Source organism: Urtica dioica, chromosome 11 (assembly GCF_054948205.1).
Source record: "Urtica dioica subsp. dioica isolate 48M chromosome 11, U.dioica_male_clone48M_v1_H2, whole genome shotgun sequence".
Classification (NCBI taxonomy): Eukaryota; Viridiplantae; Streptophyta; class Magnoliopsida; order Rosales; family Urticaceae; genus Urtica; species Urtica dioica.
In genome coordinates this window covers 7,840,506-7,857,686 of record NC_142766.1, presented here as the reverse complement: position 1 = coordinate 7,857,686, position 17,181 = coordinate 7,840,506, and the positions used below count along the sequence as shown (strand labels likewise).

The 17,181-nt window shown below is 36.2% G+C and overlaps 2 protein-coding genes across 4 annotated transcripts; both read right to left on the bottom strand.

The window, feature by feature from the left end:
• Positions 1-66: 66 nt before the first annotated feature.
• Positions 67-5,340, bottom strand: LOC149380977 (beta-glucosidase 11-like). Of its 3 annotated transcripts, none has more exons than XM_089630058.1 (13): positions 5,063-5,340; positions 4,821-4,884; positions 3,103-3,158; positions 2,915-2,990; positions 2,736-2,807; positions 2,554-2,611; positions 2,186-2,444; positions 1,990-2,105; positions 1,667-1,887; positions 1,480-1,508; positions 1,302-1,389; positions 938-1,028; positions 67-778 (listed from the first exon to the last, which is right to left on the bottom strand). In XM_089630058.1, exons 1-13 carry the CDS (start codon positions 5,210-5,212, stop codon positions 544-546), a joined length of 1,515 nt encoding a protein of 504 aa, XP_089486184.1. In that variant the 5' UTR covers positions 5,213-5,340; the 3' UTR covers positions 67-543. The 3 variants fall into 3 exon arrangements, with proteins under 3 accessions (XP_089486184.1, XP_089486183.1, XP_089486185.1); XM_089630057.1 differs by having other exon boundaries at positions 68-778; positions 2,524-2,611; positions 5,063-5,339; XM_089630059.1 differs by lacking the exons at positions 4,821-4,884; positions 5,063-5,340 and having other exon boundaries at positions 68-778; positions 2,524-2,611; positions 3,110-3,152.
• Positions 5,341-8,086: 2,746 nt separating this feature from the next.
• On the bottom strand, positions 8,087-11,343 carry LOC149380976 (putative serine/threonine-protein kinase PBL3). The gene is made up of 6 exons (XM_089630060.1): positions 11,062-11,343; positions 10,044-10,342; positions 9,836-9,971; positions 9,607-9,743; positions 9,370-9,493; positions 8,087-8,740 (listed from the first exon to the last, which is right to left on the bottom strand). The coding sequence occupies exons 1-6, from the start codon at positions 11,120-11,122 to the stop codon at positions 8,418-8,420; spliced, it is 1,080 nt and encodes a 359-aa protein (XP_089486186.1). The 5' UTR covers positions 11,123-11,343; the 3' UTR covers positions 8,087-8,417.
• Positions 11,344-17,181: the final 5,838 nt, after the last annotated feature.

Genomic DNA, 17,181 nt, shown 5'->3' with positions numbered 1-17,181 from the left:
AGCCGATTGATCACAAGAGATTTAGAAGCAAACACAATACTTGTTCTCGTAATGCTTTTTCTTTTACACAAAAATCAACTGTGAAACCCATTCTTGACTGAATTGAAGCACTAGAGCCATCGCTATCCGAGAATAACCCCTTTGTTGTAGAGAGAACCGCCTCATAATGGTGGTGCAATTTAGCAGAGATAGGCGAAGCCACATTTCAGTTGCTGTGCTCTGTGTCTCGCCAAAATATTTAGTAGAAAAAACTCAACTCTACTCTACTCAAATAGCTAAGCATAGTCCAGTTCACCGATTGCATTTTCTAATAGTACAACCCGAGTCTATTCAACAATTTTTCAAAAATTTTGCGAAAAAGCTTATGATCTCTGAAGAATCTTGCATCCATTCTCCTAAAAAAAACTTATTGGGATTCTTACATTGAATAAATGACCGATGTAGAACTTCTAACACCATATTCTCTTACAAGGACATAGGAATTTATGGATGCCGAAATGTTGATTCTTTTACATTCCAACGCAAGAAAATCAACACTAAGAACTATTGAGAGGAGACATGATGGGGATGAGGATTGACAAGTACATCAAATAAAGTGATATTTTCTCTTCCCTTCAAAAAATTTGAGTACCAATGACGGGAGAGCTTAGGTTGTCTTCTCAAATCGGGATCGTCCAAGTCAACGTAGAACAAGCCGAACCCGGATTCATAGCCGTCCAACATCTCAAATACATCGAGCAACGACCACGTGAAGTACCCTCTCACATCTAACCCGCTCCTAAAGAATTTTATAATTTTTTTCAAGAGCATAGAACTACAGTTAAATGTGATATTTCATAATTTATACAAATATCAAGCATTTTTTTTTTATCATTGATTATTTAGTTTTGATGGTAAGTTAAGTATGTCAGTGCAAAGATATAATAAAATGTTTTACCTTACAACATCAATAAGACACCCAATATGAGCTTGCAAGGATTTAACCCTTGGCCAATCTTCTAATGTCGAATTCCGCCGATTTCTTTGACCTGTTGTGAATGATACCACACAGAAAATTAAGTATTTTTGAAGTTCTGTACCTGTCACGCTTTAAAATTCTCTTCCTCAGAAAATTAACGTGACAGTCAAGTACATGCATTTCTGGTCTGCAATTTCATTGAATTATGAAATAATGTCAGTCCTTTCTCTCTTTACTTAAATATCATTCCTTTCTCGCTTCACCATCTTAAATTTTCAAACTCTAGCTCATTTCACAATTGAAACTATCTATAGTTGTAGAAAACAAGAACACAATGTTTTACCATTTTCATGGATATAGATTGGGGGATTGTTGTAATGTTGCTTTATATGTTCTAAAACTCCCACCAGGCCCAAAGGTGTGATTGGAAACTGCATCGAACAAACCAATAAAAGACTAGACTTAAGAAAATAAACAATAATTAAAAAAAAAAGCACAAAAACTTGCTATTAACGTTTTACCTCAAATACTGACGTGTCATTGCTGTAAGCTGTCACAACCAAACAGCTCAAATCAGTTATACTGAAGATGTAAGTTCAACAAATCATAAAAATTGACTCTTTTTTACCTACTGCAAGGTAAGAGTATGAACATCATGTCATTCAAGCGATAACAAAAAACAAAAAGAAGAAGAAAAGAAACGCGTACGCAAAAGCTGTATTCCCATGTCTGCAGTGATGTCCCTATTTACGGAGTTTAGGATAGCGGAATCGTCCTTGACGTAAAGCTCATTGTAATAATTCAAGCCGATAAAGTCAAACGAGCCCTTAATCATTACAGACTCTTGAGCTGTGATCGTCGGAATCCTCGACCCTGCATTCTTTTTCATCACCTCCGGGTAGTCTCCAAACACCAGGGGACTCAGAAACCTGTACAGCCGAGGGACAAGAGACTATTATTTCCTTGCAACGAGTCGAAAATACATAGAGTTGGTTGAACTTTATCTTTTTTTTTTTTTTGGAGTTACTAACCAACCAATGTAAAACTCATTTCCTCTCTGAGTAGCGACTAAATCCTCCGGGCTGTCTGTTGCGGGGACTAGCCAGTAAGAAAAGATATTGATTCCTATCATTCCATTCTGCTTCTCCTGAGTTTTATCGCGAATATATTTGAAGTTTTAAATTTCGTGACAAAAAAGTCCCCGCTTCGGGTTGGACGAGTTTGTACCTTGTACTTGTTTTCGTAGAGTCTAGCGGCCGATGCGTGTGCCAGCAAGATATGATGAGCTACGATGTATGGCTCGACTGAGGAGTTTCCGGCGAGGCATTCGTGTTGTCCAAACGGGGCCGAACACCGGCCCGGTGGAGTAAAACCGGCGTCATATCCTCCGAGCGTAAACACGTTAGCCTCGTTCACGCTGGTCCAGTGTTTGACTCTGTCACCAAACTCTCTGAAGCACACATCTGCGTAATCACTGAAATCTTCACTGCATCATCCGAATATAAATCAGTCAGCATCGAGGATCGAGTTTTGAGAAAACTCAGCTCCGAATCTAGATTGCTCACACAATCCTTCTACTGAGCCAGCCTCCGTACTCGTCTTCGAGCACTTGTGGGATATCGGAATGGTGCAGTGTAACGTGCGGTTCGATTCCTGATGCAAAAATAAATAAAAAAATACAATTGTCCCAAAAAATAAATGCAGTGACTAGTGATTCTTGTGCTTTAAATTTTTTTAGTTATAAATACATAGATTTGTCCATCAGCAATGTTGTAACCTTGGCTGGTCAAAGCGTTGATCAAGTTGTTGTAGTATCGTAAACCCTTTGGGTTTATAGGTCCTCTTCCTTCTGGAAATTAGAAAAAATAGGCGAAAAATGTTTAAATGTACAGTAGAGCATAGAGAAATGAATACTCTAAAAGAAATTAAAGGTGGTCAGTGGTGAACATATTGTACTTGGAATAAGCCTTGACCATGAGATGGAGAATCGATATGCTTCCAAACCCATCTCCACCATGAGCTGGACATCTTCCTGCAAGATTTAAACAAGCTGAAATTTTTTCGTTTTACCGATAAATCAATAAAACCGCAAAGATGACATTTTAGTTATAATCATGAGTTCGGCATTGCAAATGGGAGAAAACCTTGTACTTGTGATACCCGTCACATGCTATGTCTCCGGTGGCACCGTTCAAGTACCCTGAAGAACCACAACAGAGTATCCGAATTTCCATTCAATTTTTTCATAGTTTAACAGCACATTTGAGCATGAGTACTTGGTAAAAGTCTTTTCTGGGCTTGGAATCCAAGTAAAGAGGCTATGACAATGTATGAATGTTGAGAAGAGTTTTCACTAGTTTGTCAGCTCTTATACCAATTTTGATATATTTTAGAGCTATCAAAATGATGAAATGGTTTGAATGGTATAAACCCCTTGACCTCAAATTTACTTTTCCAGGGTCCTGTATAATAATTTTATTTGTCACCTGTTTTGGTCAGTTGTCAACCATTCAAACCGGCCAGGAAAAAAAAACAAGAAGGTAATTGAGACTTTGGTATATCACCACCACACTAGTAACTAACGCTTTACTATTAAATGAGCTGATATAAAGAAGGGAAAATGGCAAAGATATACTTTGTGTTTTAGTGAAATGTCGAGTTTAACCTTTGGTTTTCAAAAATATCGAGTTCATACTCTCTGTTTAAACACAATGTATCCATTTCAGATTAGTTAAACAGAAGGTATGAACTCGACATTTTTGAAAACCAAAGGTTAAACTCGATATTTCACTAAAACACAATGTATATATGTGTTATTTTCCCTATAAAAGAATGAAATATTCACACCAAAAAAAAAAAAAAAAAACTGTTAATAAGTAAAAAAAACTGGGGATCCGAACTTTAGAGACCTTCTACCATGAACCACTTATTACATACCATTTTACTGAACATGGCGTTAAGACTTTTTTTTTATTTCAATGGGTGAAAGAAAATATATGTTATTGGCTCTGGTTAGGGATGGCAACGGGTACGGATAAAGCCGGGTACACTTATTCCGTTACCCGTACCCGCTATAATTTTTTACCCGTTACCCGGATCCGTTTACCCGGATTTTGAGACGGATCGGGTAACGGGGATACCCGCCGGGTAAGCGGGTTAAAAATATTAGACCCGTTACCCATTTACCCGGTTTAAAAAAAGGGTAGCGGGTCGGGTAGACCCGCTTACCCGTTTATAAAATAAAAATCCATCAACAATATAAAGTTTAAAAATAATAAAATTTAGGTGAAAAATATCAAAGTGCTACTACAATATAAAAAACATTAAAATTCAAAATAAATAAATAAAAAAGAAGTCTTCATTGCAAATTGATCATCTTCATTGTAAATTTGGTCACCTTCATTGCAACATATAAAAATTTATTATCTTCTTAAATATTTAAAAGTTAACGGGTCGGGTCCCGGGTAAGCGGGTACGGGATGACTATTCCGTTACCCGTACCCGGACCCGTTAAAACCGTAACGGGTATTACCCGTTTACCCAAAAAGAACGGGTATTACCCGACCCTAATAAATCGGGTAACGGGCCGGAACGCGGGTAACGGGCCGGAACGCGGGTAACGGGTCAAATTGCCATCCCTAGCTCTGGTTGTATAAACACTTCAAAATGAAAAGAAGAATCAGGAAATACGGCTGCATAAATATTTAATGTTTCTACGTTTATACACTTATATACTCAATTTTTGGACAAATGTCAACAAGATATTTTCTCTAATCAAATTAGTATGAAAGAAATGTAATTTTGGACAAGGCTTTTTGTAATTAGTCTTAAAATAAATAAGTTTAAGGAGTAATTAAGTAACCAGAATGAGCAAAAGTATCCCATATGCTTGGAGTCCTTCCATCTTGGTCTGCTGCTCCTTCACTCTGCACATCAATGTCGTCACAACAATGACCCCAGTTTCACAATTATAAACCTATATCAACATTCTTAATTTTTTTTTTTTTTGCTGACAAGGTCTTTCAAGAATTCAGGTAACCCATGTAAACCTTCCTTTTGTATATATATATATACATATATATATATATATATATGTATATATACCTGGTAAGCAGAAGAAGCGGCTCCAAAAACAAACTCCGGTGGGAAATCATATCTGCTTATTACATTTCCATTTGCTCCAAAAGCTGAGGTCACGTCAAATCCTAAGCTCGCGAGAATAAGAAATAACAAGAAAGAGTTGCTCCTCAACATAATCAATTACTCTTTCAACGCTCAACAATGTCCAATAATAAAATGGGTTAAATGGATATTAATGTGAGTTCTTTAAAAAAAACTAAAAGCAAAAAAAGCAATGGAAAGATGAGGTGTTTTTTTTTTTTTTTTTTTTTTTTTTTGAGCAATGAAACATGAGGTTTTGAAAGGCTGAGATATTCCTATTATGCATTAAAAAACAAAAAATAGGATAGGAACGCAATAACAAAGTGAGTTTTTCCCCAGGATTGGAATGTTTGTGGTAGTTTTGTGTTGGTGGCTCTAAAAATCGAAAATTACGGTGGACAATGAAATTTGCGATGAAAATAATGTAGAAATTTGAAAAAATTATCCGCGAAAATTACGATAGAAATAATAGTGCAAACTCTTTTTTTTTTAAAGAAACATACTTACAAATAGGGGTGTTAATCAAAACCGCCAAACCGAACAACCCGATCATCCAAACCAAACCGCACTTTTTTTTAAACCGCCCCATTAAAACCCGATGAAGTTTGGGTTGTAACCAACCCAAACCGTCGTGAGATTGGGTTGAACCAAACCAACCCGATAATGTTAATTATTTAATTTTTGTAAGATTGCAAATATTTTATGTGTACTATTGTTAAAAAAATATATTTTTTAATAATATTATAATAAAATAAAAAATACATAGTATTATACTTTATTATTTACGACTACATGAAAACTTGGTAATTAAAAATTTGCGTGATTTTTATTTTAATACGTAATTTTTTTAAAGATAAGTAATATTTTAATTTTATTTGACAAAACGTTCTAGATATAATATATTTATATGATTTTCATTCGAGTTATAAAATCATTTGTCGAGATTATAATCCGAAAAAATCAACCCAAACCAACCCGATTATTTTCGGGTAGGTTTGGTTTGGTTTTACCTTTCAATCGGGTTGGTTTGGGTTTTAAAATTAAAAAATTAGTTGTAGCGGTTCGGGTTGGTAGAACATGAAAAAACCGACTAACCCAACCCGATTACACCCCTACTTACAAATTTATCTTAAGCAAGTACTATCTCCAAAATCGAGATGGAGATGGAGGTGTAGTCTCTCTTTAAAATAATTTTTATTCTCTATATTTAAATCAGATTTGAATAATGTATCTTTATATTTGAAGATGCACTATTTAATCTCTATAACTTCTTTTTAATACCCAAAGTTTTTAAAAATGATAAAATTAGCCCAAAATTTAATTTATATCAATAATTTGATATTTTATATGTATTATGTATTTATTTATAAATTAGTGCATTATAAAAAAAAATAATTCAAATACAACTCATACTTGAATTTTTTTTAATTAAAACTACTACAATAGAAATCACAATATTTTACATAGACAATTAAAAGAAAAAACATCAATAAACTTAAAAATTACATAATTAAAAAACTTAAGTCAGAGTATTATATAAACAACAAAAATAAAAATATCATGACATATTGGATTTCCTTATCTCAACTATCACTGTCATATTGGATTTCCTTATCTTATCTATGAATTATTTTCTGGCGGGCTACAATACGAACCAAAATATGATAAATATGAATTGGACAAATGATTCTCGTTCTTTGGATTCGATTTTCTTATCTAAACTATTACCATCATATTGGATTTCCGTATCCTATCCATGACTTATTTTCTGACGGCTACAGTACGAATCAAAGACTGATAAATATGAACTGGACATATGATTCTCGTTCTTTGGATTCGATTTCCTTATCTCAACTATCACCGTCGGATTGGATTTCATTTGGGAGAGGTCATGAACTTCTTCAATGGCAGTAATCTTTATTGCAAATCTTTCACGGAGAGATCTTAGAATCTTCCGAATAAGTTTCTCATCATTCATAGTGACTCTAAGGGCAAAAGATCATTAGCGACATCTCGGATGCGGACATTGAATTCAGAGAAGGTCTCTTCTTCAAGCATGTTTATGGCTTCAAATTTAGGAGTGAGGAGCTGGAGTCTCTGGCTACGCACTTTGGATGTGCCTTCATGAGCAACATCAAGAATCTTCCATGCTTCCGGGGCGCTCTTACAAGTATTGATGAGCCTAGAGATGTTATTGTCAACACCATTGTAGAGGGCATTGAGAGCACGAGAATTGCCCAAAGCAGCCTAGTTTCTCAGTCCACCGATCGTGCACGTCTAAGAACCCTAAAAGTGTGAATAAATGCGTCAAAACTACTAAGGGTAGAACCCCTTTATGTTATTATAGTCAACACTCTGAAAGTCTAATTAGGGTTTCCTTATCCATTCATGCGGAGATATATGTAGAAAGTCTTCCGCAAATCATGGCGAAATAGAAAACTTGCTAGAAATACAGTTCTATATACAGTGGCTAAAATGTCTCGACATTAATTATTAGTTAAACGTTGACTGAAATATAATTTCAATATTTTAAAAAGACTAGGTACAATATCTTACATATTAGTTGCAGTTTAGATGACGGTTATCCAACACTGATTCATCTATTTTACGTTGCTTTTCTAACAAAAGTTCGAATGGTCAGTCTTAACGGCCAATTTAATATGGAACAACTCATATGAAATGGTTAGTAAGATAGCTAAAATTGAGATCATGAGTCCATGATATGGTGATTATGCCAATATAAGTACAGTATAGGTAAGAAGTCTTTCCCCATTGAAAACATACACTTCTTTTAGTAGACACACAGGTTAATAGTCATTAATTTTTCTTTTCTCGTGTTATTGAATTTAATCTCATAAAGAAAATGTAGACTTGACCAGGATCATAAAGAAACGGTCAAAATGCCATGTGGAAAAAAAAAACAGAAAACACAAGTCCAAGAGCCATCTGGTCAACCCAGAACAAGTCTTGCAGAACGGTGATAGCATCGATTCCCTTGACGTAACCCAACTGATTTCAAAGTGGAAATTATCAAAAGACATAAAGTTGGTGCCAAAAAAAAAAAAAAAAAAAAAAAAAACTTGTTAAGAAACAGGCCAAAAGATTATAAACAAAAAAAAAAAAAAATAGATTACAATTTGTAACATATCATAGCCAATCAAAAACCGTAATCTTTTGAAGTCTCCATGATTCATAAGCGAGAGCTAAATGAGAGATTCTGTGTATCAATCCACATAGAGTTCCCCATCCGAGAAACCGTCTATATTCGTGTGTGTGTGTGTGCGTGTACACGGAGAGATTAGATAGCGTTTGTGGAAGGGGAAATGTGTTGTAAGGTGTCGAAAATGTGGAGCATGGGAGGCCTGTGTTTGGGGTCGGTGTGAAGGCATTGGAGGGCCAGCGAGGCGGCGACGTTGGCACCTTTTCTGGAGTACTGGCCGGCGAGGCGGGTGTCCATGATCCTAAGGACTCGTCTCGGGTCCTTCAGGAACGGCTTTGCCCAATCCACCAGAGTCTCCTCAACGCATCCCGCTTTCTCTTCGTCCATCGCTGGCCTCCCCGTCAGCAGCTCCAACAGCACCACCCCGAAGCTGTACACGTCACTCTTCGGACTCAAATGCCCTGCACAAAATCAACATTTTTAAATATAGTTTACCTATTTGTGTGAAAAATCATAAATCCATTTTACTTGTTTTTGAGGAATATTTGGATTCCTTATTATTTTTCCCTTTTTTTTTTGTGTGTGTGCGCGCGCGCTTAGAAAATTTGATGGAAATTGTGAAGTATCATGAGGTTTCATCTCAAAATCAATTGGCAATGAGAGGAGTAACTCATGACCTATGTTTGTGTTAGTTCCCATTCACTTTCGATGTGGGATTCCTAACAGAAACAAACTAAAAATGTGTGCTATCTATGGGATAAGATATCTTGCACACGTGAATTCGCTTGGATTTCGTTTCGAAAATGGTCAGGAAAAGTCGAGTCAAAATCAAGAATCCATTTTAGACGTTTTTCATATCTTGCATTCATGTGGTTTCGCTTGGTTTTTTTATTTCCCATACTATTTTTCCCTCAAATTTTCCTTGCATCTTTCAGCTCTGAAAAATTACCTGAAAGAAAGTGCCACATTGGCTTGGAAGGTGATTGTTCTTCTGTATAGCTTTTTAAGTGGTTTCTCTTTTGTACTCCTGGTTCGGACTTTGAACTTTCTTACTTATTAAGATTTCAAGGATTCGAAATGCAGAACATACCGGTGGCAACATACTCTGGAGCAGCATATCCTCGAGTTCCGACAACTCTGGTTGAAACATGAGTATTGTCGCCCGTGGGACCATCTCTCGCCAAGCCAAAATCAGAGAGCTTTGCACAGAAATCCTACAATTCATCCGGTTAAACAAAACTACATATTAAATCGACTGTGATACGCAAAGGAAGGAAGGAATTAAATCAGTTACACAAAATGTTTTTGTTTTGCGTTACGTGTGTACCGAATCGAGCAGGATGTTAGAAGCTTTTAGGTCCCGATAGATGACATTAGCGTCCAAACTGTGCAGGAATGTCAATCCACGCGCGACCCCAACCGCAATGCTCATACGCAGAGACCAAGACATCGGTTGAACACCTTCTGCAAGAGAAAAGAAAAAAAAAACATCCACAATTACTATTTATACTTTTGACTCGGAATCAAAAGGGACATTTTTTTCTCTTTGTACTCACGTCTAAACAAATGGTTCTCCAAACTTCCTCTGGGCAAAAATTCATAAACGAGAAGTCTATTATCGGATTCTGAGCAGTAACCGATGAGTTTAACAAGGTTCTGGTGGTGAAGCTGCCCTAAATAATTCACTTCCGCCTGCAAATTCGATGTCGAAAAGTAAGAGCTAGAGGCAAACAAAAACAATGGTATTAGGGGTCAGAGACATACAAGCCATTCCTTGTGACCCTGAAAGCTCTCTCGTTTGAGCATCTTGATGGCCATGACTTTGCCGGTCCCGGGCTTACACGGAGCCAAGGTGGTCTCGCTGAGCCAACCTTTGAAGACCATCCCGAACCCGCCCTCTCCCACCAGGCTGTCCGACTTGAAGTTCCTCGTCGCGTTCTTCAGATCCGCAAACAAAAACGAGTGCAGGGTGTTCTGACTCGTTATCACGTCGCTCCCTTTCTCCGCAAAAGCACTTGATACACTCGGATCGGGCATCGTGTTGCTTTTGCTTTTCGAACAATCTGCGTGGTTGTCATTGCATTCAATCATCAAAGGTTTACTCATCTAAAACAAGCTGATCATTCATGTTCAAAAAAGAGAGGCAAAGCTTGTCATTGCTGCCATGAATTCATAATCACAAAAAAAAAAAAAAAAAAAAACTTTTTTACAACTTCCGTGATCTCTGAGCTTAATTTAAAGAAAAACTTGCTATTATTCGGATTGACTTCTCACTTACGATACCATACGGTTTTCTGTGCTATTTTCAGGGTAACAAAGACTTATTTTTCTACATAATAATCTGTCAGCAAAATGAAGTCCGTTGCGACTGCGAGTCATTCAAGTAAAATTGTTCCACCAATAGTCAGAGCGAAAACGAGTTTTCGATAGATTCAAATTCAATCATGTTGTCGTTGGATACTACACATTTTTTTTTTCCAGCGGTGGAGAACTTCTCACCAAGAAGATCGCATTAATAGTGATGCCCTATAAACTTTCTTGTTTGGTATTTTGTTTTTCATTTTGTTACTTCAAATTAGCTACGTCATGCACAAGATCTCTCCACCATTTGCGCCACTTAAAGTCGTGATTCTACCGAAACTAGCAGAGCAAACACAAGCTACGAATGGATACAGAAGCATGTGTTTTTTCATATAGATCACATACACTCGATCAAGCAACAGGATGATAATCAGAGATACCAAAAAAAAAAAAATATTGGAAAGAAATTCGCTATTATTACCGGAAAGGTTGACAGAAGAAGCATGAGCACACTTAGCGGGTTTTCCACACAAATTTCCCATCGTTACAGGGAAAAAAAAAAGAAAAAAAAAAGACTTGAAAATCTAGAAATGAAGTTTGTGTTGGGTGAGATCTTGTGAAGAGAGTGAAGGACAATAATTTCGAGAAAAGGTTGTAAGTTTGAGAATAAGAGCGTAACCCATTTCGTTGAAATACAAAATTTATGAAAGAAAGAAACGTCAAGCTTGAAATGGTCTTCGTGATGGGACACAAGGAAGGAGGAAAGGACAGGGCTTTGAGAAACGAAGAGGGAAATAAATACATGATGAGTTTTGTTTGTGCTCTCGCATAATTCAGTCAAATACTCAGCGTTGAATAAGGGTTTGAAAAAAATACTTTTGGCCCAGACAACGATATGCATTCAACGCTCCAATTGCATGCCAATCTTATTACGTTGCTTGTTCACATTATAGTGCAAGCTGTTGTGCAATTACTAGGGTCCTATACTAAATAGGGAGTAAACGACTGTGCTCTGAAGGGTAGAGTGGGGTTTCCGAACAGTTAGAATGAGCTAAAAGCATAGACTAAATACTCAATTATAATGAGTTTGCTCGACAATCGGTGAGATTGTTTGAGAGAAGCAAGGTTTAAAATGTTGTCGATAATGCGGCGATGGTCTCCAAAATAAAAAATTGTGGTGATCGACGAGAATTGCGACGAAAATAATGTGGAAATTTGGGAAAAAAATTTCATGAAAATTGTGGTTGCCGACGAAAATTGCGATAAAATATGAAAATGTCGACGAAAATAATGCTGCAAAATAGTATTTATATACAATATATTTTTAAGACTGTTCCATTTATTTGGAAAAAAGAAATGTCAAGTTTAATAAAGAAGGACTAAATTTGCTACAACATGAAGACTTCAATTTAAAAATAAATAAAAAAGTACAAAGACTCTAAAAAAATTCTTGGGCTTATCATTCCTCACAACCGCTTAAAGTCATTCTCCTCAATTCAGTCATATTATAGAACTTGAGAAGAAAAAAATTAGAAGTGCTCAAAACACAGAGGGTCGAAGAAAAAGAAAATGCAGACGAGAGAGAGAGAGAGAGAGAGAGAGAGAGAGAGAGAGAGAGAGAGAGAGAGAGAGAGAGAGAGAGAGAACGCCGGCGAAGATGAAGGAGGAGGCTCGCATGTAAGGTAGGTTCACCGTCTCTATCTTTTTCCTTCTTCTTCTCTTCTTCGATTTCACCCAAAGATTTCTAGGGTTTAGAAACACTGGTCGAAACAAAAACGTGGAAAAAACACGAGAACTATGCCAAAGTTGCGCCGAGAGGCAGAAATAATGTGGGAAAATATCAAGAGTATCCCCTGTGTTTAATCGAAATGCGAGATTTATCCCCTCTATTTCTAGAAATATCAGACATATCCCTCCAGTTTAATATAAATGACAAATACATCCCCTAAAAAAATGTTATATTACAAATAACACCCTTTTTCGTTTATTTTTTACAAAAAAATAATTTGAAATCCCCTAAATACCCTTAATGAAATAATTTTTTATCTTCTATTCTATATACAAAAAATTAAATTAAAAAATTTCTTTATAAAAAGTTAAGGTTTTTTTTTATAAAGAGAGATTTTGATTTTTTTTAATAAAATAGTAAATAAATATTTATTCTATTAAGGGTATTTTGAGGAGTTCAATTTTTTTTTTTTTTTTTGTAAAAAATAAACGAAAATGGTGATATTTGTAATATAACATTTTTTCAGGGGATATATATGGCATTTATATTAAACTGAAGGGATATGTCTGATATTTCTAGAAATAGAGGGGATAAATCTCGTATTTCGATTGAACACGAGGGGTACTCTAGATATTTTCCCAAATAATGTTGATTCTTCAAAGAATTGATCGACTTCTGGAGGGCGTGGCGAAATGACATGATTTCTTGCTGTTTTTATACATGGAACAAATGACACACTTTGGCAAAACGTCATGGAAATTATGCCAAGAAAATGATGACATTTCGACAAAAAAAAGGCGAAACGAACAACATGTCATTTTTGTGTCGGAAAGCTCCTAAATTGAGAATTTCGGCGTAATTTCGCTGCAATTTCTCGGCATTTTAATCCTTGGAGAGTAGGATATTATTGTAAGAGAAAGTGACGGAAAAAATATCTAAAATTTTAAGTTGGATACGCTTAATTACTCATTCTTTTTTTTTCGGCGACTAAAATACCTAATATTATGTTTTTGGTATCACCGTTACTATTTTGACCGTTATATTTGACGGAAGTCCACATGTTTTAAATGAAATGTTTAATAATTAAAATAGACAAAAGAAAAGTAAAATTGAAAACAGAGGGGAAGGGTTTGGTGAGCAACAATATAGACGGAGACTATGGAATTGGTGTAGGCAGTTGAAGAGCTGAATTGGCGGAGGCGATTCTAAGAGCTCCGTCGGATCAAAGACGGCGATATGTAATTTGACGCAAAGGGAGTTTTGATCACCGTCAAAGAGGAAACAGAAGATCTGTCATCGACGATGCCGTCACGGCGAAATTGTTGTACTCACCGCTGGACCGACGCTACGGAGGATGACTGTGTCGTTGTCTTGGAAATCGAAAGTGACTTCAACGAGCTCTTCCTCCACCGATGACGAGTTAGCTCCGGATGACAGTCCTCCGCTCATGTCGACTGAGACCGAGTCCGATGACCATCACCGATCCAATGGATTCTTCTTTATCATCAATTATTTTTAATTCTTATTATTAATTGTTTTAATCTGATCGAGCAAAGAATTCGTTAGAGAAAGATAGAGACAAATAAATACTTTCTTGCTCCCAAGTATCTAGTTATGGTGGAGAGAGAAAACTTCTTTTTACTTTTATTTTTTAGGGTCCATTAGGTATATAGACATGTTTACACTTTGAATTGCTATTTGGTCAGCGTTTGGTAAATATTTAGTAAATACTCACATTCACGTATTTACACGTTTTAATTGACGTAAATACTCAGTTTTTTTTATTTTAATGAAAGGGCAAATCGGGAATGGCACATCATGCTTGTCGTTATTATCGAACATTGGCTATATATGTTGTCAATGAGATGGAAATCCTAGGATCCGAAATTGATGGAGAGACCAAAATAGATATGATCTTGGAAAATCTCCCCGAATCATTTAATACCTTCAAGCTGAACTACTCCATGAATAAGCTAGAGTACACTGTTATCGAGCTAATAAAGGAGCTTCACACTGCTGAGGGTCTTACTAAGAAAAAGAGGAATCAAGGAGAGGCACATGCTACTAAGCACAAAGCCTCCTCCTCTGGATCTAAGAAGAGACCTCACAAGGCCGAGAAGAAGAACTGTCCTACCTATCTCAAAGCAAAAGAACATAGTATTATACTAATTACCGAAGCATGCTTAGTAGCTGATAATGTATCAACGTGGATTCTTGACTCCGCTGCTACTAACCATATTTGTTGTTCCTTGACTGGTTTCCACTAGTACAAAATATAGCATCAGGTGCGACTTTTTTCGCACCTGAAAGTGCAAAAGTCGCACCTGAAAGTACTTTCAGGTGCGACTTTAGATGCGACAAAGTCGCACCCGAAAGTCCGCACCTGATAATCCTCTTGATTATCAGGTGCGACAAGTCGCACCTGAAAGTCTTATACTATCAGGTGCGACTAGTCGCACCTGAAAGTCTTGACTATCAGGTGCGACTAGTCGCACCTGATGCTCTTTATCTTTAAAAAAAAAAATTAATATGCTGATTATATATTACAATATATAATCAGCATATTAAAACTAAAATTTGAAGAACCATATCGGGTTCCATATAGGGAGTTATTCTATGATTTAAAAACTAAAATTTAAAAGTTATATCCAAGTCTATTAACATAAATATGAATAATACAAATGTTCATATTTATTAGATTTAAAAATTTTAACTATTAAATTATCCAATAAATTACTTACGAAAAAAAAGGAAAAAAAATATTCATTCATTTTTCAGGGAAATTTAAACTTAAACTAATCATACAAATAACCTAAACTTAATTTTAACCTAAACTAATCACATTATTATAACCTAAACTTAATTTTAACCTAAACTAATTTTAACCTAAACTAATTTTAACCTAAACTTAATTTTAACCTAAACTAATAATTATATAAATAATTTAATAGAAACACTAACCTAAACATATTACAAAACTTTAACATGTTATCAAATTAATTACAATTACAATTAACATAAACTAATCAAAATTAAATTAAAAAAACTAATCAAAATTAAATTACTAACTATCTAATTAACATTTACAATTATTAACTTACATATTTCACATTAATACACTAATATATATTTATCAACCTAACTAACCTAGCTAACTAACTAATATATGATTATATAAAAAAAAACTAATATATACACTAACCTAGGACGGCCGGCCGGGGACTCGGGGACAGCGGCTCGGTGGCTGGGACTCGGAGGCAGCGGGGCCGGGGCTGAGCGCACGGCGAGGTCCGAATCGAGGCCAAAACCTTCTCATATTCACGTCCCAAAACCGATTCAAATCGAACAAGGCCACTCCTATAATTTCAACATCACAAACAGTCAAAATGAATAACATAGCCAAAACAAGTGTCACGGCCAATGAATCACAGCAAAATCACAAACTCATTTCAGCCAAGTCAAAAGAATTCCCGACAGCCTGACCCACTAGCGCTTAAGCCATCATAACTTGAAATTGATTGATTCTAGCGGCAAATGAAAGTAGACTCATGTAGCTTTCTAACGAGATATTACAAGCATATATACGACAAGAATAGCTATCTCAAAAACAGCCCGTAATTCGCTGTTACAATTCTGGAAATCCCGTTTTACTGCTGCGAAACACAAACTTTGGAAATTCATAACTCATTCAATACTCAATGGATTTACATGTTCTTGGTCATTTTAGAAAGCTCATACAGTCTACTATCCATGAAAAATATCCAAAAATAAGAACTCAGGTCATACAGGTCTGTCCACGTCGATTTACAAAGGCTGTTCAAACAGTTTTTCTTTTTCAAAAATTCGGCCAAATTCAAACCAGTTTTACTGATCGGACACAGTAAGAACTTTATTTGCTGATAAAACATTATGTGCACAGATAGAGCTTATAAATAGTGTTAGTCAAGAACAAACCATGAACTAACTCTCTCATGATCAGGCATTTATGTGTTGAGACGATTTTCTTTCCAACAAACGATGAGCCAAATGACTTTTTTCAACATCACACACTGAAACTACTATGAACTACAGTTTATTTATCGTATTGTGATCTAAGAGAGCTTGAGAAAAAGAAGAAAACAGATTAAAAAAAGTAAAAGAATATATAACCTCTCATATTAAAAAAAATGTCAATTTCCTAACTCATCACATGACTTCTCAGATTCTAGGTTTCAATTCACGGCCAAAACAATAAACTCATATCATTTCAGCCCAAAACACACAACAAAATGCTTAATCATTTTCAGCCAAAATACACAACCCGCACTCTCGGCCAAAACCAAACCAACAGAGACCAAAAACACAAAACCAGCAACGTGACCCAACACCATCAACATAGACTCAGCAAGCTCAACATTTACAACAATTCCGATTCCATATCCAACTTTCTGCCAAACAAGCTCAACCAAGTCACCTAATCGGTCAACACAGAGGCAATGAGAGAAAATTCCAACAACCAATTTAATCCATAACTAAGAATCATCATCAAATCCAAAACTCAAACAACCCAACGAGCAAAATTCAGACATAAACGAGAGATTTAAACCGGATTTCACAAAAGCCCCAAATCTTTAAATCTGAAACCCTAGAAATTGGGTTCGTGGTTGTACCTTTGTTCATTTTGAGTCTCGGTCGGAGATACTTGTCGCCCTCTTCTTCCCCACGGTTGCCTTGCGCCTCCACGAGATCTCAACTCCGCCGCCGCCAAAATTCCTCGCCGCCACTCCTTCCTCTTCTTCTTCTCTCGGCCACGCGTCACTCCCGTCCTCACGCGATCTTCGTCTCTCACTCTCTCGCTCTCTCTCTCTCTCTCTCTCTCTCTCCCCCGAGTTC